This window comes from Pongo abelii, chromosome 14 (genome assembly GCF_028885655.2).
Source record: "Pongo abelii isolate AG06213 chromosome 14, NHGRI_mPonAbe1-v2.0_pri, whole genome shotgun sequence".
In the NCBI taxonomy this organism is placed as follows: Eukaryota; Metazoa; Chordata; class Mammalia; order Primates; family Hominidae; genus Pongo; species Pongo abelii.
The window spans coordinates 54,346,731-54,369,452 of NC_071999.2; the positions used below are offsets into that span (position 1 = coordinate 54,346,731).

At 36.3% G+C, this 22,722-nt stretch overlaps 1 protein-coding gene across 11 annotated transcripts in view; it reads right to left on the reverse strand.

Annotated features, from left to right (window-relative positions):
• The window catches only part of CAB39L (calcium binding protein 39 like), a 141,749-nt gene that overhangs the window by 62,903 nt on the left and 56,124 nt on the right, over positions 1-22,722 (reverse strand). For all 11 annotated transcript variants that reach the window (XM_024257672.3, XM_054529534.2, XM_054529533.2 and 8 more), the window contains 2 exons: positions 8,823-8,964; positions 5,454-5,618 (listed from right to left, as the gene is read on the reverse strand). In XM_024257672.3, coding sequence (XP_024113440.2) covers positions 5,454-5,618; positions 8,823-8,933 — 276 coding nt within the window. In that variant the 5' untranslated portion in view covers positions 8,934-8,964. The remainder of the gene's footprint in view (positions 1-5,453; positions 5,619-8,822; positions 8,965-22,722) is intronic.

Below are 22,722 nucleotides of genomic sequence, written 5' to 3' on the forward strand. Positions count from 1 at the left end.
CTACAAAATGGCTTAATGAAAAGTGGAAAAGTTGATCCTGGAGTGTTTGTTTTGCTATTTTTTTTTTCTTTTGCGACAGGGTCTCATTCTATTACCCAGGCTGGAGTGCAGTGGCACAATCTTGGCTCACTGTAGCCTCAACCACCTGGGCCCAGGTGATTCTTCCACCTTAGCCTCCTGAGTAGCTGGGACCACAGGCAGGCATACCCTGCTAATTTTTTTTTATTTTTTGTAGAGACAGGGTTTTGCCATGTTGCCCAGGGGGGATCTCAAACTCCTGGGCTCAAGCAATCCTCCCACCTCAGCCTCCCAAAGTGCTGGGATTATAGGCGTGAGCCACTGCATTGGGCCTGTTTTGCTAATTTTTTTTAATGTAGCGAGAAATAATCTTTAGGGATTAAGTTACCATAGAAGACAATTTTCTGCTTCTTTGAGCTGCTTATTCAGCCTGAACAGTTCACTTTGCATCCACCCTAGTTTTGCAAGGCACACCTGCCTTTAAAATGAATGTATCAGACCTTATAGGCAATACATTTTCCCTCCTTTGATCTCTTATCACGTTGTGTTTCAAAACATCAAAGAGTCTAAAGCTGTGTCTTGAATAGTAGCCAAACCTCAAGAAACACAGCTGAGTTTGATCCTGAGCCCATAAAAATCAGAAGCCTTGCAAACTCAGCCACAAATCATTTTTTGAACCTCATAATAGTATGCTGAAATGGTTCTTTTCTGTCTGCAATTTTAAGGCTTAAAGGATTACATAAAAATTTATAGCTACGTAATGAGATTTTTATTTAACCCAAAGGCCGAACTCCTAACTAGCCATTATTCACACGATGATAGCCGGATCCTCCAGTATTGTCCCTCCCCCAATGGGCCACTTTCCTCTAGATTCCTGACAGAGAAGTGGGTTTGTCAAAGATTCCTGAGTCAGTCCCTGCCATCCAGTCTAAGTCAGTGCTGCCAGCCACCATCACTGCTGTCAGCTCAGGGTTCCAAACCCCTGCTCCCAGCGCCCTTCAACCCCCATTCATTGCCTTGTTTCCTGCAACTGCTTATTTTTTCAATACTCAGTTTACTCGAAGTGTAGAAAACCACCCCTTCTTCACTCAACATGTTTTTTGTTGTTGTTATTTTTGTTTTTGTTTTGTTTTGAGACGGAGTCTCGCTCTGTCGCCCAGGCTGGAGTTCAGTGGTGCGATCTCGGCTCACTGCAAGCTCCGCCTCCCGGGTTCACGCCATTCTCCTGCCTCAGCCTCCCTCCCGAGTAGCTTGGGACTACAAGCGCCCACCACCATGCCCGGCTAATTTTTATATTTTTAGTAGAGATGAGGTTTCACCGTGTTAGCCAGGATGGTCTCGATCTCCTGACCTCGTGATCTGCCCGCCTCGGCCTCCCAAAGTGGTGGGATTACAGGTGTGAGCCGCTGCGCCCAGCCTCAACATGTATTATTAGTACAATGTTCCTTTACAAAGGTTTAAAGTGAACAAAGGATAATTACAGCACAGTGCAGAAACACCTTCAAGTTGAAGTCTACAGATCACTTTTAGGAAAGGTTCCTCAGTCTTCCTGATCATCTTTCTCCACGAACACCTTCCTTTTGTCATGGTTCTGGATCCCTCTCTCTCCCTCCCTCCAAAACTTTCTCCTATCTTTCTTCTATTTCCTACTCCTATCAACCTTGGCCAAAGAGGGCATTTCTCAAATTTCTGTTACTTTTCTCTGCCAAGGAAATCTAAGCTTTTTTCTTTCAGTCTTTTCCTTACAGACATTGCCTAGAGACTTCAGCCTTTCAAACTAACAAAAAAGCCAATCAAGGTATCTTCTAAACAAAAATTCACTTTTTTTCTCTGTAAGGAATGTGCCATTCTCCTAGGTTATCTGGCAAAAGCTGTAGTCCATCCTTAAAATAATAATTTTTCCTTTCTGTTATCAAAACATACCAGAAATTTTACAGTCAAATGACTGTTCTGCTATCCAAAGAAGCACAAGGAGAGGCTATTCACTTATTGAAATCATATAATCATCACTCCAAAGAGTTTGAATTATCTTCTAAACAATTTACTGATTCCTTCAGAAAAATGGCTCACTGGTATGTCCCAATACCTTCTTTTGGTCCAATTCTTTTACCTCTGCTTTGATATCTCATTCTCATTACTACATTCATTCAATCAATTCACAAATTAACATGCCACTAGGTGTGGCAAACACAGTCCTAGTACTCAAGGTAACACAGAAGTGGCTGTCCCAGTGCAAGCCATGAACCAAGAGACATGGGGGTGGGGGTTCTGTGTTGTTGGAGTAAGTTTGAAGTCAGAAGGAATTTTATCAAGCTGTCAGTAGCTTATATAGATACTTTAGGCTTGAGAAGGAGAGTTGCTGCCTGCAGGCTGATCATCCATGCCTCCAGTTCATAGACATAACACAGTACATTTCTACAAGTAGGCTAATAATGCTAGGAATGCTGGCTGCCTCCTTCCTGAAAATACTGTATGTAGTTGGAATGCTTAAAATTGAACTGTACTAAACTTTCACTCCTTTTCATTCATTCATTTATTCATTCAACCAGGAAGTATATATTTTTCTACGGGCTAGAGAAAGAGAACAGCTGCATCTATGGAGTATCACATTCACTTATAATTATGTTCTAGGTATGTGTCACGTCAATTGAATAAATAAAGTTAAGAATTGCCTATCTTACTATCACAATAATAAATCTTCATAATAGTTTTGAATCATCAGTTTAAAAACTTATTATATCTAGTATTTTATTCTGGAGGGAAGGCAAGTATATAACACATTTTATTTTAAAAATTAAAGTAATCCACAAAAGTAATCAATTTAACTCTGCATTTGAAGGCTTAATCTTCAGCTATATGGAAAATTCAAATGTTCAGAAAGATACTTCTTTTCTCCAAGGATTCCAGTGAATAAAAGTTTACTTGATAATAATGTACAAGTCTATTTTAGGCAATTAAATGTCTTAATTTCAAAATAATTTTTAAATGAACTTCTTCTCAAAATTTTTAATTTATATTTGATGTGCCACGTAAAAGAAGGGGAACTTGCATAACTGTTTCTTACATTCCACTTTTGTTATCTGAGCCAATGCCAAAGAAAGTTGTAAGGCACCCAAAGTTTTTCTTTGGTATACTCCTCCCTAACTCCCCAATTCTTGGAGAGCACTTTCAACCTATGAGGTTCTGTGGCTGCTCAAGGCTTCTCCAGGTCACTGAACCTGATGACATCTCATCCCTGACTCATTCTTCAAAACACAACCATCCTTAGTCATATTCCTTCCAGCACTCCACTGCAAATTGGGTTAATCTCATAAACTAACTCAAGCGTACTTATGAATTAATGACGACAGTAGCTTAATATGCTGCTGTTCTCAGAGAAACCAGCAAAACAATAGAAAATTTATAAAACTATACTACTATAAGAATAGGGAATCATTTTCCTATTTATGGTCACTGACCAACTAAATCTAAAACAAATGAAGGGTTATAACAAAAAAAATCAAGGGTTATAACAAAAACAAACCGGCTTACATTTAACTTTAGTTCCCGAGTTTGAGAAAAGAGGAAATGAAAAAATACTACTACCTGACATTTGTATACAGTTTGCATTCATATTTAGTGTCCCTATATAACACAACATATATATGCATATATTTTTATTTAGTTTAATATTTTAAACAACGCTGTAAGTTCATATTATTCCTATTTTATAGATGAGAAAACTTAAGCTCAAAGAGGTTAAGTTACTGACCATGAAATAGCAGAGGTGGGACTCAAAACAATTCTAATTCCGAGTCAAGTGCTTTTTTCACTATGCCACAGCTTCTACCAGTGTTCATAATACCTAATTTTAAACTAAATAAAAGAAACAGAAAAGTATATACATACAGTAAGACTATACTTTAATTTCACATATTGCTGGTTTTAAAAGGAAACAGGACCTAAGATGGAGAGGGAGAGTAAGCAAGCCAAGCAAGAGGAAAAAGAAAAAGATTCTGAGCAAACTATCGCAAGGACAAAAAACCAAACACTGCGTGTTCTCACTCATAGGTGGGAATTGAACAATGAGAATACTTGGACACAGGAAGGGGAACATCACACACCGGGGCCTGTGGTGGGGTGGGGGGAGCGGGGAGGGATAGCATTAGGAGATATACCTAATGTAAATGACGAGTTAATGGGTGCAGCACACCAGCATGGCACATGTATACATATGTAACAAACCTGCACGTTGTGCACATGTACCCTAGAACTTAAAGTATAATTTAAAAAAAATTAAAAAAAAAAAAAAGAAAAAGATTATGGGTCAGAAAATGCCAAAGGCAGAGAAAGAGATAGAATAAGGAAGGGAAAGAAAGAAAAAAACAGCTGTAACTGAAAGGATGAGCTGAAGTCCGGGTGCTTCGGGGTCCCCACTTGGTCTTGCTTCTAGCCACAACCAGACTGCACACCTCCTGGCTCTGCACTCCTCCTCCTCTGCTTCAGCCGCTAAAAATCTTCCCTGGTCTAACTTGTGCAGAGAGCTGTGGGCTACTGTTTCCACAGATCCCCAGAGCCCTGACCTGATCTTGGTCTAATCACGGTAATCACTGTCATTAGTTTTCCTTCCACTTATTCAGTGAACAAAACTAAAAGCTATTCACTTTGCATGTCTCCTCTATCTCTGAGAATGAACGGAGACCCAAGTACCTACCTGATACAAACAAAATTTGTATTATGATGGAAACAAAGCAACAAAGCCAAACCAGGACTTCTGTCACCTCAACAGTCAATGCCCAAACTTGCCTATGTATCCATTTCTCACTGAAAAATCACAAACTCTGAGTTACACAATAGATAATAAAATGACTAGACATATTCACCACTTACATTTCTAAGCTTTTAGTTAGACAATTTATTATTTAGGTAAATTAGGTATAATTGCTTTCAAAAGGAGATAAACATATTACTAGCATTTAACACATTTCTTAAATCATTGGTATAATATGTTCATTAAAAGAACTGTCTGAATTTGAAGCTCTGAAGTAAGTGAGCGACTTTGGGCAAATTACTTAATATCTTTGAACTTTAGGTTCTTCATCTATAACATGGGGCTAATAATACAGTATTAAACACAAAGGTAGTTTTAAGAATTCAATGAGTTGAATGCTTGAAACTGTACCCAGCATATAGCAAGCATTCAACAAATGTTATTTCTTATTATTACTTCTATTAGTCATTAGCTTTGCTACCTAGCTGAATAAAACTTAACTACAGTTCGGCTTTTTGCTTTTGTAAAAAATAGATTAATTGTAGACATTTTAGAAAAAACTTTAAAAAATAACATATGGAAAGTAATAATGAAAAGCAAAAGTCGAATAGTGATAGATAGATAGATAGATAGATAGATATTAAAATTGAAAAGCACCACTGGCGTCCTTTTACAGCTGGTTTACCTCAAAGTCTATCAGCTGCAGGTCAGCTATCAGTGTCACCAGCAGACCACTACTGTAGAGTTCTTGTGCTAGCTGAGCCACTGCTTCTGTCGGGGGTTCTTTTTCGTTTGTACCACACAGAATTTCTTTCATTGCTTGCAGTGATTTAGACACTTCTTCTGAAGCCTAGTGACCAAAACGTATGCTAACAGTTAAAAGAATAAAAATTTTTAGGCCATAAACAAACAAACAAATAATCCAAAAAACCACTTCTTGGTCTTGGGCTCTTTATTTATAATTAATGGTACAGTTACAAACAAACAAAAACAGTAAGCACTGCCTTTTTTATTTTGGAAAATATTATAAATATTATAAAATTCATTTATATAAAAGAGTTCTCTGGTATTTCTACTTAGTCAACATAAATTAAATAATCTTTTTTTTTTTTTACATGGAATCTCACTCTGTTGCCGAGGCTGGAGTGCAGTGGCACAATCTTGGCTCACTGCAAGCTCCGCCTCCCGGGTTCATGCCATTCTCCTGCCTCAGCCTCCCAAGTAGCGGGGACTACAGGCACCTGCCACCATGCCTGGCTAATTTTTGTATTTTTAGTAGAGATGGGGTTTCACCGTGTTAGCCAGATGGTCTTGATCTCCTGACCTCATGATTTGCCCACCTCAGCCTCCCAAAGTGTTGGGATTACAGGCGTGAGCCACTGCATCCGGCCCAATAATCTTTTAAACCACACTCATTGTCTAATTTTGCTAGCAATTCAACATAAACTTTATTCTTGAAAATTAAATTGATTCCATTTTGAAGACTTATCAGTAGCTACTGATCTTTATTTAAAGCATTGTGTTAAGGTTTTTCAACAAATCCCTATTCTTCTGATTTCTGAATGGTCCACGTATAAGATTGTAAATTGTCAAAACTCATGAGCTTTCTTTGTCAATCCATTTATTCCTCATACAGAATCACTGTCTTTTCTGCTATCTATGAAACTTTTAAAAAAATCACTATATTTTAAAGAATACTAGGCAAATCCATAGAGGCAGAAAGTACATAGATTAGTGGGTATTAGGGCCTGGGGGAGAGGGAAATAAGGAATGACTACTAATGGCTCCAGAGTTTCTTTTGGGGGTGATGAAAATGTTCTAGAATTAGGTAGTGGTGTGCTGCAAAACCTTGTGAATGTACTAAAAACCAATGAATTGTACACTTAAAATAGTGAATTATATGGTATGTTAATGATATCTCAATTTAAAAATCTTTAAAATTAATATAGGTAGGAAAGGAGAGCAGACTAATTTAGTTAATAATTTGTCTGAATATTTTAAAGAAATATACTTTTATTACTTTTAAGTATAATACTGTAATCATTATAAATGAAAAAGGAAATGAGTAGAATAAGGCAAATTACATAAAAATAACTCATGGTAGCATGACACAACTTTTATTATTTATTTATTTTTATTTTTCTCTAGCTCTGCTTCTTGGGTGACACTACTTTTATTTATTTATTTATTTTTGAGATGGAGTTTTGCTCTTGTCACCCAGGCTGGAGTGCAACGGCACGATCTCAGCTCACTGCAACCTCCGCCTCCTGCGTTCAAGCAATTGTCCAGCCTCATCCTCCCTAGTAGCTGGGATTACAGGCACCTGCCACCGTGCCTGGCTAATTTTTGTATTTTTAGTAGAGATGGGGTTTCACCATGTTAGGCAGGCTGATCTCGAACTCCTGACCTTAGGTGATCTGCCCACCTCAGCCTCCCAAAGTGCTGGGATTACAGGCGTGAGCCACTGCACCTGGCTGACACTACTTTTAAAAAGTAATTTTTCATATCCTTAATAGCCTGATTGAAGCAATCCTTAATGTACTAAAGACCGGAAGCATCTTAAATTGTGAGATATATCCACAGAAGAGTGCTTTAAACATACATGGAGAGTATGTTTAAGAGAGAGTTAAGAATAATCATAAAGCAAACATCTTTATGACCATCACCCAGTCAAAAAACAGGACATTTTCAGTACCCAGGAGTCACCTGAAGGCCCCTTTCAGCTCAGATGTAAATACTTTTATATCTCTTGTGACAAACATGTCTTTACATTTCTTATTATTCCTATTTTATAGATGAGAAAACTTTGGCTGAAACAATATAGCTTAGTTCCACTGATTTTCAACTTTGTGGATCAGTACATTACCCCTTCATGATTTGCTTCTTTCATTCAACATTATTTTTGAGAAATGCATCTATGCTGTTGCATGTAGGCAGAAGTTCTTTAGTTTTTATCAGTTTCTAATGTTCCACACTAATGCCTATACCACAACTTTTTTATTGGTTCTACTGTTCAAGGACATTGGGTTGTTTCCATGGAAGGCTTTTTATTAACAACAATGCTATGAACATTCTTGGACATTTTTCCTGGTGCAGATGTGCAAGAATACCTCTAGAGTTTATAACTAGGAGTGGCACTGCAGGATTTTAGTACATGCATATCTTCATATTTCACAGGTAATAAACTGGTTTTCAAAGCAGTTAATCAATGTATACATCATCATCCACAGTTAGCGAAAGTCCTCATTGCTCTCCATTCTTGTCAACACTTAACATCATCACACCTTTTCATTTTTGCCAAGACAGTAGTTGTGTAATGTAAACTTATTGTGGTTTTAGTTGGCCTTTTCCTAGTTACTAATGAAAATGTGTAAAAAGGCTTTTTTTTCTTTTTTCTCTCTTTTACCATTTAGATTTATACTTGCAAAAAGGCCATTTTTCTTCTATTTGGGCCAAGATTTGGCTCAATATTACAAAGTGTACTAGAATTAGAATAAGCTATTTCTACGCCCCTTGTAGAATTCAAGATTGTATCATTTACTGGAATAGAAGGATACTATGAACTCGTGTATTTCTTTTATAGATATCTTGAATCTTGCCATAAACTTTAGAGAGAAATCAAATATATAGGATTCAATATCCTTTTGAAGGAATAACTAGCATTCCCGTGAGGAAGCCCCACTTAATAAGACCTTAAAACCATATGAAAATGAGATTCACTGTAACAGAAACTATCAGTCAATCTTTCAATAAAAACTTTTTACCTTTCATGTAAATGTAACATTACACACCAGTATAACCTTTTAGATCTTTAAGCTGTGTAGTCTAGAGGGATCCAGTGCGGTCAGAGTCTCTAGAGAGTGAACCTAAAGTTCATCACAACAGACTAAATAATAATCAGTTGCATAAAACCTGAAATAAACTTAAATCTATTTACAGAGGCTCTATGTGCACATTACAGACCATATTTTGAATGCTTCATTAAGCTTTTACATTGGTTTTTGGCATTGCAATTCATGTACTTTAATCATAATGTTACTGTTTTAGCTCTTACCTTCTCTGTCTTTTTGTCTTGCTTTTCCAAAATGGCCAAATTGTCTTTCAGGATTTTCACAATTTCTGCTGGATTTTTGTGTGATTTACTAAACAAAGGCATTTTTTTCATGTGTAGAAATCTCTTCTTCCAATATGGAATGCTAAAAACAAATAAGCCAACAAAAATTATAACTTTAACTCTTAATATGCTTAAATTTTTATACCAGTATGTGTTATAAGTTTTCAATACCATGAATTCAGTAATCTGAAACATTAAAAGTGATCAAATTAAAATGGGTTTCAAGTTTTATGCCAAATTTAAATACATAAAAGATATTTTTAAAAAGATATTTTTAAAGTTTTGCTTGAAAGTTTTTATACAAAGTTTAAAATGTTTCCTGTAATAGAAACATAAGGATTACACAAGAAATAATTTTAGAGTCCAAGTTGATATGTAAAACTAGATATTTTGACCAAAGAAAGTGATAACAATAATAAATATATTCTATAATGTTTAGCTATATGTATTCTATAATGCTTAGCTGCTATTATTAGAAGAAGTTCCATAACACAGTTAATGAATTATTTCACTAAAGAGAAAGGCACAGTAGTTTAGATATGATTCTATCTTAAATGTCCTAGACATTTCAGGCTCTTTGAGTCAATTATACTTTTTTCCATTATTTAAAAAATATAAACTTATTCTCTGAATGCATAATAATCAATGATCAAATATTTTGCATTTAAGTAGAATTTTAAAAAGAAGCCAAATGCATTCATGTAAAGACATACCTAGGAGATACTGTAGGTTCAGTTCCAGACCATTGCAATAAAGCAAATTTCTCAATAAAGCAAGTCACAAAATGTATTTAGTTTTTCCTAGTACATATAAAAGTTATATTTATGCTATACTGTAGTCTATTAAGTGTGCAATAGTATTATATCTAAGAAAACAATATGTATAACTTAATTTATAAAGATATTTATTGTCTGACCCTTCAGTGAGTCCTAATCTTTTTGCTGGTCAGAGAGTCTTGCATTAATGTTGATGGCTGCTGACTGATCAGGTTGTCGGTTGCTGAAGGATGGAGTAGCTGTGGAGATTTCTTAAAAGAAGACAATAAAGTTTGCTACTTTGACTCTTCCTTTCATGGAAGATTTCTCTATAGCATGTGATGCAGTTTGTTAGCATTTTACTCACACTAGAACTGCTTTCAAAATTGAAGTCAGTCCTCTCGAAACCTGCCACTGCTTTATCAGCTAAATTTATGTAATATTCTAAATCCTTTGTTGTCATTTCATCTTCAGCAGGAGTAGATTCCATCTTAAGAAACCACTTTCTTTGCTCATCCATAGAAGCAACATTCCTCACCTGTTCAAGTTTTATCATGAGATTGCAGCAATTCAGTCACATCTTCAGGCTCTATTCTTAATTCTTGTTCCCTTGTTATTTCTACCATATCGGCAGTTACTTCCTCCACTGAAGTCTTGAACCCCTCAAAGTTATCCATGAGAGTTAAAACCAACTTCTTCTGAACTCCTGAAAATGTTGATATTTTGACCTCCTCCCATGAATCACAAATGTTCTTAATGGCATCTAGAATGGTGAATCTTTTTTTTTTTTTTTATTATTATACTTTAAGTTTTAGGGTACATGTGCACAATGTGCAGGTTAGTTACATATGTATACATGTGCCATGCTGGTGTGCTGCACCCATTAACTCGTCATTTAGCATTAGGTATATCTCCTAATGCTATCCCTCCCCCCTCCCCCCACCCCACAACAGTCCCCAGAGTGTGGTGTTCCCCTTCCTGTGTCCATGTGTTCTCATTATTCAATTCCCACCTATGAGTGAGAACATGCGGTGTTTGGTTTTTTGTCCTTGCGATAGTTTACTGAGAATGATGATTTCCAATTTCATCCATGTCCCTAAAAAAGCACATGAACTCATCATTTTTTATGGCTGCATAGTATTCCATGGTGTATATGTGCCACATTTTCTTAATCCAGTCTATCATTGTTGGACATCTGGGTTGGTTCCAAGTCTTTGCTATTGTGAATAGTGCCGCAATAAACATACATGTGCATGTGTCTTTATAGCAGCATGATTTATAGTCCTTTGGGTATATACCCAGTAATGGGATGGCTGGGTCAAATGGTATTTCTAGATCCCTGAGGAATCGTCACACTGACTTCCACAATGGTTGAACTAGTTTACAGTCCCACCAACAGCGTAAAAGTGTTCCTATTTCTCCACATCCTCTCCAGCACCTGTTGTTTCCTGACTTTTTAATGATTGCCATTCTAACTGGTGTGAGATGGTATCTCATTGTGGTTTTGATTTGCATTTCTCTGATGGCCAGTGATGGTGAGCATTTTTTCACGTGTTTTTTGGCTGCATAAATGTCTTCTTTTGAGAAGTGTCTGTTCATGTCCTTCGCCCACTTTTTGATGGGGTTGTTTGTTTTTTTCTTGTAAATTTGTTTGAGTTCATTGTAGATTCTGGATATTAGCCCTTTGTCAGATGAGTAGGTTGCGAAAATTTTCTCCCATTTTGTAGGTTGCCTGTTTACTCTGTAGAATGGTGAATCTTTTACAGCAGGTTTTTCTATTAAGTTTGACCAGATCCATTAGAGGAATCACTATCTATGGCAGCTTGCATCTTATGAAATGTATTTCTTTTTTTTTAACTTTTATTAGAACAATATGAACACATGAAATGTATTTCTTTAACAAGTCTGGAAAGTCTAAATTACTCCTTTGTCCACGGGCTACAGAATGGATGTTAACAGGCATGAAAACAACATTAATCTCCTTGTAAACCTCCATCAGAGCTCTTGGATGATGAGGTACATTGTCAATGAGCAGTAATATTTTCAAAGGAATCTTTTATTCTGAGCAGTGGGTCTCAACGGAAGGCTTAAAATAGTCAGTAAACCATGCTGTCATCTAGGCTTTGTTGTTCCATTTATAGACGACAGGCCAAACAGATTTAGCATAATTCTTAAGAGCCCTAGGGTTTCTGGAATGGGAAATGAGTATTAGCTTCTACTTCAAGTTACCAGCTGCATTAGCTCCTAACTAGAGAGTCAGCTTGTCCTTTAAAGCCAGGCACTGACTCCTCCTTTCTAGCTACAAAAATCCTAGATGGCATCTTCTTCCAATACGAGGGTGTTCCATCTACACTGAAAATCTGTTGTTTTGTGTGGCCACCCTCACCAATGATCTCAGCTAGATCTTCTGGATAACTTGCTGCAGCTTCTATAAATAGCACTTGCTGCTTTCCCCTGCACTTTTATGTTCTGGAGATGGCTTCTTTCTTTAAACCTCATGGAGCAACCTCTTTTAGCTTCAGACTTTTCTTCTGCATCTTCCTTACCTCTCTCAGCCTTCACAGAACCGAAGAGAGTTGGGGCCTTGCTCTGGACTAGGCTAAAGGGAATGTGTGTCTGGTTTGATCTTCTATCCAGACCACTGAAACTTTCTTCGTATTAACAATTAGCTGTTTTGTTTTCTTATTATTTGTGTTTTCACTGGAGTAGCACTTCTCATTTTCTTCAAGAACTTTTCCTTTGCATCCACAACTTGGCTAGCTTACTGACGCAAAAGGCCTAGCTTTCAGCCTACCTCAGCTCTGGATATGCCTTCCTCACTAAGACTAATCATTTTTCTACCTTTTGATTTAAAGTGAGAGGTATGTGACTCTTCCTTTTCCTTGAACACATAGAGGCCACTTATAGGGTTATGAGCCAGCCTAATTTCAGTATTGTTGTATCTCAGGGAACAGGGAGGCCTGAGGAAAGTGAGACAGGGAACGGCCAGTCGATGGGGCACTCAGAACACATGCAACATTTATCGATTATGGGCACAGTTTGTGGTGTCCCAAAACAATTACAATAGTAACATCAGAGATCACTGATCACAGATCACCATAACATATGTACTAACAATGAAAAAGTTTGAAATATTGTGAGAATTAACAAAATGTATCAAGAGATACAAAGTGAGCATATGCTGTTGAAAAAAAATGGCGCCAACAGACTTCCTCAATGCAGGGTTGCCATAAACCTTCAATTTTTCAAAAACACAGTGTTTTCAAAGCACAATAAAGGTGAAACACAATAAAATAAGGTATGCCTGTAATTGCTGTATTTCTCCCTGTAGTTCTACAGTACTAAGGGAAAGATATATAACTGTAGGAATTTTAAATACTCCCTGACATCAAAACCGAGTACAAATTATGACACGGTATCATAGGTATGATATGATTTTTTTGTCCATTATTACTCTGCTTGGTTCTCACTGTAACAAGCTAATGCTAATTTACTTAAATTAAAAACGTTTTCAGGGTTTCCACATCAATCTGGTGATTAGCTAGCATTTTCTGATTCACTATCTCCCCTTTTCATCTGATGGTGGGTTTGTTCATTTATTCATTGAATAAATAATCTGAGTAATTACTGAGCACAGGCACTTTGCTAAATACTAGGGATAGAGCCACGAACAAGAAAAACACAATCCCTGTTCTTTGGAGCTTATTATTAAGTGGAAAAAGCAAACATTTTAGGGGCAATGGGGTTATATAATGGGGAAATAACACAGTATACTGCCTCAATACGATCTCCTTTAAAAATTATTTTCATATTTTACTATACCTACTTATTGTAATAAGTATAATATAAGATTAGTTTAACAATGTTTTAAAATTTCATCTGATCATTATTCTTCAATTTTGGGATCCATATTTTGAAGGAAATCAAAACTCATGCTCTTAAACTATGCTTGAGTTCCAGCACCCAGACCCCCTGCAAATTAAGGCAGAACTCTCCTGCCTCTCCCAGTTCTTCTCAGACCATGGCCAGCCCCACTCCATTCCCAGACTAAACACCTCCTCTAGTCCCAGACTAAACACCTCCCCCACTCCCAGACTAAACACCTCCCTAACTCCCAGACTAAACACCTCCTCCATCACCTGGAAACTCAAGGCTGCCTTTCTCACACTCTGGGCGACCATGCTGGTCACTATATACGCATCTACGCCAATCACATCATTTAGCCCACTGGTGGTCATTTAAGCAATGAGCTAAGTAGCACTCAAACCTTCTACACAAACACAAGACACGTAAACTCCCTCTAGTTCATTGGTAACTGATCTACTGTATGATTCAAAAGAAGTTAATCACCCTCTTCTAGGTGTCATTTGTTCTATCTGTAAAACGAAGTTGTTCTTAGAGTAAGATTGAGCATCAGGGCTCTAGGTTATTCACCACTGTCCCACACCCATTCTGAGTCTTTAACCCCCAGTATCCTATCATGATAAAGATTAAGCCAAAGATAAAGTGCTTAAGGTGGGAACAAAAGGAATGGAGAGGCCTGACAATGGTGCCTTGTGGGGATAAGGTGGCAGGAGAGTAATTTTTCCATAAAGTCTACCTCAGAGTTTTAAGAACATACATTCTATTTCAGCAAAGCAGGCAATGGGGACAGGAAAAGATGCATGTTAGTCCAGAAGACTGACACTAGATAAATGCCTCCTAGGCATTGAAAACTATGTTGAGACCATGCACATCAACCTGCCCTCAGCATTAATGCTGACAGCAGGCCACGCAGCACAAAAGTGTTAGTGGACTGACAACAGCCCTGTTATACTTTTCCTCTTCCAGGAGTCAGTAAGCAGAATAAACAACAAATAGGTTGTTTATTATTATTATTATTATTAAATGAACAAAAGAAAAGGAAATAAATGCCCTGCAAACTTGGGTAAGAAAGGTTGCTTCTGAAATTAATTCTCTATAAAGCTAAAACAGACATAAATTTAAGAAAAGAAGAAAAGGAGACAAAAAGCTCTTTTAGACAAAAAAAAGCTGGCCAAGGTAAAAGACTGAAAATACACACATATATGCACACATAAACACACACGTGCCCAAGATGCAGACTGGGAATCCCAAACTGCATAGAGCAGAATAACAATACAGAAAATGGATCTGGGGCAACTTCAAGGTACAAAATTAGTTAGTCTGCATGTATTCATTCAAAAAGTATTTACTGAGCACTTATAATGTACTAGGCACTGAACAAGAAAATACGAAACAAAGAAGCCTCAAAGGGCTCACGATGTAGTGTGAGACACAGACACATGCAAAATTTTCCCAGAAGGCGAGAAAAGGTCAAAAAAACTAAAATGATGAAGAAAAGATATAGAGTGTGTATGGATACATATCTTTATATCTATATAGGTATTTTATAGCAATATGAAGAAAATGGAGTGTTATCCCCTAACAAACAGGTGTTACAACAATGGACGGGGAGGATAGGAAGCCAAAAACAGCAAAGGAATTAAAAATGGAACAGAATCAAAGATATAACAGTGTAAACAGAAAAACAATCTAAACTTGATAATTCGAAAGATTTTTCTAGTTGAGATTCATGATAAGACCCAACATTCAGTGTCTTGCAGCTTTTAAAATAAACATTTCCTTCTCAAATCACATTCCAACAAAATGACCTTAAAAAAACAAACAAATGAAAGCATAAAAATCAGGTTGGTTTTGGACTTCCATGAACCAAATGCCCCAAGGCCATGGAGAAAACCTAGAGTTCTGATAAGGAAAGTCTATAACCCCATAATTAAATCCTTAGCCAATATACCATTTATGTGTGAACAGATAGTGTATATTTACTAAAAATGGAACAAAAAGATGAGATGGAATGAGGCCCACAAAGAGCTCAACAAAATTAATGCTAAAAAATCAGAAATAGTTCTTGAAAAGGAGCCTGTATATTGTTGGCAGAACATGTGGGAGGGTGAGAATCTACAATTATAACTCATTCATATAGGAATAAAAATAAATAAGGATTCAACTAAAGAAGTTAAAAAGGAAACTGCCCCAAAAATCTCCAAGAAAAGATGGATGGAAATAATGATAGAAGTAGAAATAATTCAATCAGAGAAGTAAAAGAAAAGGAAGAAAACCTCTGGTAGCTATTTGGTCCGGGTTTCTTCTGGTGATAGATGTGTCTGCCCTACTTCCCACATCACCTCACCCCACCAAAAAGCAGGGGAACATGACCCAGGTTTGGCCAGAGTATTCCCTGTCCTGGATGCAGCAATTGGCTGGTAAATAGATTGTGACACAGTCAATCAAAATAAAAAAGAAGAAAGAAAAGTGTTGATGAGAATGCTGAGAAAAGGGAACTCTTGTACACTGTTGGTGGGAAGGTGAATTAGTACAGCCACTATAAGAAACGGTGTGGAGGACATGCAAAAAATAAAAATAGAACTACCACATGATCCAGTAATCCTACTTCTGGGTATACATCCAAAGGAACTGAAATCAGTATGTCAAGGAAATATCTGCACTTCCGTATTAATTGCAACCTTATTTACAATAGCCAAGACATGGAACCAACCTAAGTGTCCATCAAAAGATTAATAGATAAAAAATGTAGTACAGGCTGGGTGCGGTGGCTCAGGCCTGTAATCCCAACACTTTGGGAGGCCAAGATGGGTGGATCACTTGAGTCCAGGAGTTCAAGACCAGCCTGGCCAACATGGGGCAAACCCGTCTCCACAAAAAATACAAAAATTAGCTGGGTGTGGTGGCAGGCACCTATAATCCCAGCTACTCAAGAGGCTGAGGCACGAGAATCGCTTGAACCCAGGGGGCAGAGGTTTCAGTGAGCCAAGATGTGCCACTGCACTCCAGCCTGGGGGACAAAACAAGACTCTGTCTCAAAAAACAGAACACTGCTTTAAAATAGATTCAAAGCAGAGACAAAAGGTATGGTCATCTTCATTCGATATAGCCAAATTGCTTTCTCAAGTTTTTATTCCAGTTTATACTTTCACAGCTGTGTAGTGTGAGTTGCAGTTATCGCCCATCCTTCCTAACATTTGGACCTGTCAGAATTGAAAAATTTCGCCAGTATGACAGCTGTAAATGGTTGTCCCATTATGGTTGGAGTGCAGTTGTGTGATAACCGCTTGCTGCAGTCTTGAACTGTTGGGTTCAGGCAATCTTCCCACCTCAGCCTCCCGAGTAGCTGGGACCACAGGCATGTGCCATCACGTCCGGTTAATTTTTGTATTTTTAGTAGAGATGGGGTTTGCCATGTTACCCAGGCTGGCCTCGAACTCCTGGCTAATTTTAATTTTATGTAGAGACATGGTCTCTGTATGTTGCCCATGCTGGTCTCAACCTCCTGAGTTTAAATGATCCTTTCACCTTGGCCTCCCAAAGTGTTGGGGTTACAAGTGTGAGCCACCACACCTGACCAATACTAGCTTTTTAACTTTCTTATTCTGTACATTTCCTAATTCTATACTTTGCCCATTTCATATTAAAAAAAAAAAAACTTTAGAGACAAGTTCTTGCTCTGTCACCTAGGCTGGAGTGCAGTGGCACAGTCACAGCTTACTGCAGCCTCGAACTCCTGACCTTAAGTGATCCTCCCACCTCAGCCTTACAAAGTCCTGGGATAACAGGCGTAAGCCACTGTGCCCAGCTACTTTGCCCAGTTCTTTAAGGTGGCTGAAGAAAGTCATACCAGCTGCCAATACCAACTAGTACAGTTCCTCACTAATAAATATAAATCACATGCAAGAATCATGAGGTGCTTGATGAAAATCAAGAACATAAAAGAGAAATATAAAAATAAATAGAGCAAACCCTGGGGGGGAAGGTAAAAATTATATTTATATACCCAAAAGATATGCTATGCTATCACATCCATAAAATAAGAACAGGCTGCTATGAAAAAGAAGTAAACAATGAATGAGAAAACATTCTTGGAACTAAGAACATGCAATACAATAGAATAGCTGATTGGTAGAAGGGTATAGAATTGAAAAACAAATCCACAATTTAAAGACCAAGCCATGGAAATCTGGAATGAAGACTAAAATACAAAGAAAAGCAAAGAACTAATTCAGAGAAAAGTTGGAAATATACAGGGTAGAGCTGGAGAGCCAATATTGATTGAATATAAATTCTTAAAGGAAAAGAAAAAAACAGAGACAACTGACAAGAGAGTAACAAATACATCAACAAATAAAAAGGAAGCAAAATTCCTAGAGCTGAACATGTCTTCAGATTTATGTAAACTAATGATTATCACACAGAGGGAATGCAAAAAGGCCTACTCCAAGATACACTGTGAAATTTCTGAACTCTAAAGAGAAATCCCACAAACTTCCATAAAGGGGAAAAATCTAGAGTGGCACCTAAGAACCAGACTGTCAGAGTGGAATCAGGATTAGTAACTTCACACCAAATGACAGAAGGCAGTGAAACACTATTTACATAATTTCTAGGTGAAAAAGATTTTTCACCTAGAATTCTATACTTTACCAATTATGCAGATGTGAGGGCAAACAAAAATTAACTAAGGACGAAGATGGTGAAGGAGTAGGGGGAAGAGAAAGGAAGATGGAGGAGAAACAGAAAAATGAGAAAACAGTTGAAAAGTAAGCAGTTGAGCAAAGAAACCAATAAAATATATGGCTAAATCTAAGTAAAGGTTGATAATGTGTCTGTGATGCTTAATATGACTGCTAAAAATGTATTCCTGAAGTATTCTGATAGAGGCAAAATGTTTTTTAAAAAATCCAACCACCTGGAAAAACACAACTAAAATTCTTTTATAGACTTTGTTCAAGGAAAATGATAGAAATAATGATTAAATCATAATAAAATTTATATGTGTTAGTCATGCCAAACTAATTTAAGTCTCTGGGTTTTCTATAATCACATTATACACAAATTAAGATAAACCTGTCTCTTGAATTGTTTATTAAACATTTAATGATGAATATTAGAATAATGGAAGTAGGATGCAACCACCAGAAGGGGGAAAAGAGGAACAAAAACAATTTGACCAAATCAGTAAGAATCAGGAATGAAAAGGAAAGTATATTCAAATAGTAATCAGAGAATATAAAACAATATAGAAGGAATAAGAGCAACCAATAATTTCAATACATACAAATGTGTTAAATTCTACTACTAAAAAACCAAGACTCTCAAAAACTCTCCAATTAGGCTCACACACACACATTTCTGCTCTAAATTCTGCAAGAGACATAATAGAAACAAAATGACACAAAAATGTTCAGAATAAAAGGATACATAAATATATATCAAGCAATATTACAACATGAATATAAGAAATGCAGAGTTCATGGCAAATTATACACACACACACAGCATTTAATGTATGTATTTAGTTGTCACGAACAGAATATATAGAGGTTATTATACTACATATACAGTGTATGTAGTAGAAATAATCATACATATAAAGTCAATTACCCTTACAAATTTAATACTATTTCATATGTATATTAGGTACAATAAAGGCTATATTAAATAGTTTTAATTTGGTGACCTTAATATTCTCTAGGTAGAACAAGGAAGTCATTGCTTAAAAGATAGAAAACAGAGGAGTCTGGGCCAGGCGCGGTGGCTCATGCCTGTAATCCCAGCACTCTGGGAGGCCGAGGTGGGCAGATCACAAGGTCAGGAGTTTGAGACCAGCCTGGCCAATATGGTGAAACCCCATTTCTACTAAAAACACAAAAAAAAATTAGCTGGGCATGGTGGTGTGCGCCTGTAATCCCAGCTACTCGGGAGGCTGAGGCAGGAGAATCACTGGAATCTGGGAGGCAGAGGTTGCAGTGAGCCGAGATTGCGCCACTGTACTCCAGGCTGGGCAACAAAGCGAGACTCTGTGTCAAAAAAAAACAAAAACAAAACAAAACAAAAAACAGAGAAATCTGGTAGGGAAAGAGATAAAAGACAGCTACTGACAGAAATGAGAACAGGAGCTACTGGGAAAGTGATCTAAATTATTTTCAGTTTAAATATGTTCAATATAGACCCTAAGTAAAATTCTGGCCAATAAAAATAAAAGGCTGTGTTTACAAGATGAAATACCAAATCAGGTTTTTAATAATTGAAAATTGATGAATATAATAAATTATATCAATAAGTCAAATAAAAATTATCTCAGTGGCATCTGAAAAAGGTATCTAATAAAATTAAAACCAAGAGAGATACAAATCTTAGCTCAATTTACAAAATAATGGTAATGGAGGCATACGTACTAAAAGGAGGTATAAAGCAAAGGTCATCGCAATCACGCTATCATTACCATATGTTGTGGTCAATGAATTAAAATATAAAACATAAATGCTATAAAATTTGGGAAGGATGTGACAAAATTGTAATTAACAGACAATATGATTATATACATAAAAATATGAACAACCAAAATTAGTAGAAGTTAGGTGAAGTAGTCAAATACATGATAAATATACATAGAGCTTTCACATATAAGAAATTGCCAGCCAGAAAACATAATGAAAAGCGTATTTTGTTCATACTGCCAACTAAATATGTACAAAATCTATACCAGATCTGTATTTTTAAAAACTACTAAACCTTAATTTCGAAAATAGGATAATTACTCTTCCTGAAATAGAAAACTAACAAATAAAACAGAGAAATAGAAGATGTACTTATAGATGTATGTGTCTTATTTATCTATTTATCCCTTCAGCTAGCCATCCTTTTAATGTTATAGTCACAGAATGATTCTAGAATGTGGCTTAGCTAATCTTAATGATATTATCTAAATTATGAGATTTGTGATGGTTTAACTTTCTTCATGTAGGTATTTTTCTGCATTATTTATAATGAGTACATTTCTTTTTTCTGAAATAATAAAGAGACTGTGGAGAAAACCTACATAACTAAGATAGGAAGGACCTGAGGTTAAAAAAAACACACTCTATTTTGTTCCTGAATAGACAGAATAAATATTATTTAAATGTCAGTTATTCTTAAAGTCCACAGTTTGATACAGTTCCAATCAAATGTCCCAAAAAATTTTTTTTGTATCTAAATTTAGTCAAGAATACTAAATAAGCAAGAATAACAAATTTTAAAAAGGAAAATTACTTAGGAGGAAATGAAATGAAAAGTTGTTATAAAGTACTGTAACACAGTAATAGCACAAGAAACAAACACATCAATGAACAATACAGCCCAGATATAGATGTTAATATAAGTGACTTTCAAATTTCTGGATGTGAAATAGTTTCTGTAATTTTATAGTGATAAAATAAATTTCAAAGAAAAAGACCAACAAATCAAAGTTAATACAAATATGCCACAAATATAAAAATTTGAATTTCTATAGATAAATAAGAAAAAAAATTACAGGCAAACAACAAACTAGAGAATTCTGTGATATGAATCTGAAAGATGGAGGGCTAATATCATTACAAAAGATCTCTTTAAGACAAGAAAGTCATTAAGGAAACATACAGATAAGTGAAAACCATAAATGAGGAATTATAGTTAATGAACATATTAGTAAATGTTTAACCATTCTCTAAAATAAAAAAATGCAAACTCAAAGTGAAAGACTATTTTGTCCATTACGTTACTAAGTTTTTTGTTGTTTTGACAAACTCAGTTCTAATGATGGTACTGTGCAACAGGCTCTCATTTCCTACTGGTGCGGATATAAATTAGACAATAATTTGGCAAATATGAATCTAGAACCTTAAAATGATCACAACCTCTGGCTTTATAGTAATTCCATTTCTGGTAATCTGTCCTAGGAATATAGACTAAAATAAGGGATTATCTTTATATGCAAAAATGTTTACTGCAATTTTTTATCATAAAAAACTGAGAAATATCTAATCTAACAGAGGGAAATAATTAAATTGTGATATACCCAGTTGATGGAACATTAGCATATGTCACAGATTTTTTAAACTTTTAAACTTTTTACAATTATTTTACATTTTAACATCTTCAAAGCTTAGGTGTGTCTTACAATTGTTGGTGCCTTACACTAACAGGCAGGTTCTTTTCTTTCTCGGTTGTACATAAAGTAACCATATGTCTTACAACCAGCGACTTATTAAATTTGATGAAATATGTCTAGGAAAATATTTCCAAAGAATGTGAAATAGAATGGAAATGTTAATGTTAAAAACAACATCCCAAATTATGGAGCATAACTACAACTATGTAAATCAAACAAAAACACAAACACACAAAACCTATGTACAGAAAAAATAATTTTGAAATGTTAACAGTGATTGTCTCCGAGTAGTGTAGTTTGCTTGTGGATGCTTAATTTCCTTCTTTTTTCAAATGTTCTGTTTTTTCCAAAGCTTGTATAATAGATCATGCAAATGCTTTTATAGTAGAAATGCCTCTCTTAAATGGTATTTTGAATGAATAAACAAAAAACCTTTTTTTTTTTTTTTTAAGTTCAAACTGTGGAATATCTGATTGTCATGTCTTTTCTTTTCTTTTCTTTTTTTTTTTCTGAGACAGAGTCTCACTCTATTGCCCAGGCTGGAGTGCAATGGCATGCTCTCGGCTCACTGCAACCTCCACCCCCTGGGTTCAAGCGATTCTCCTGTCTCAGACTCCCAAGTAGCCGGGATTACAGGCACTCACCACCATGCTCGGCTATTTTTGTATTTTAGTAGAGACAGAGTTTTACCGTGTTGGCCAGGCTGGTCTCGAACTCCTGACCTCGTGATCCACCTGCCTCGGCCTCTCAAAGTGCTGGGATTACAGGCATGAGCCACCATGCCTGACCTGTTATGTCTTTTCAAAGCATTATTCAAACATGATTTCTTTGGCTATAAAGTTTCATAAAGAGTAGTATTTGGCTCAGATCCTGGAGAGAAAGCCAAAAAAGATCATCCAACTCTGCTCCCAGGGAACTCACACCCTGTAGATTTTATAGTAGATTTTGGCAGCATTCTCTTTCCTAATACACAGTAAAATATTTCATATTCCTAACTTGTGTGTGAGCACCATTGAAGATGGCCCAAAATCAACCACTCAAGTGAGTCATCTGAATATGTTCAGTGACATAAATGGAA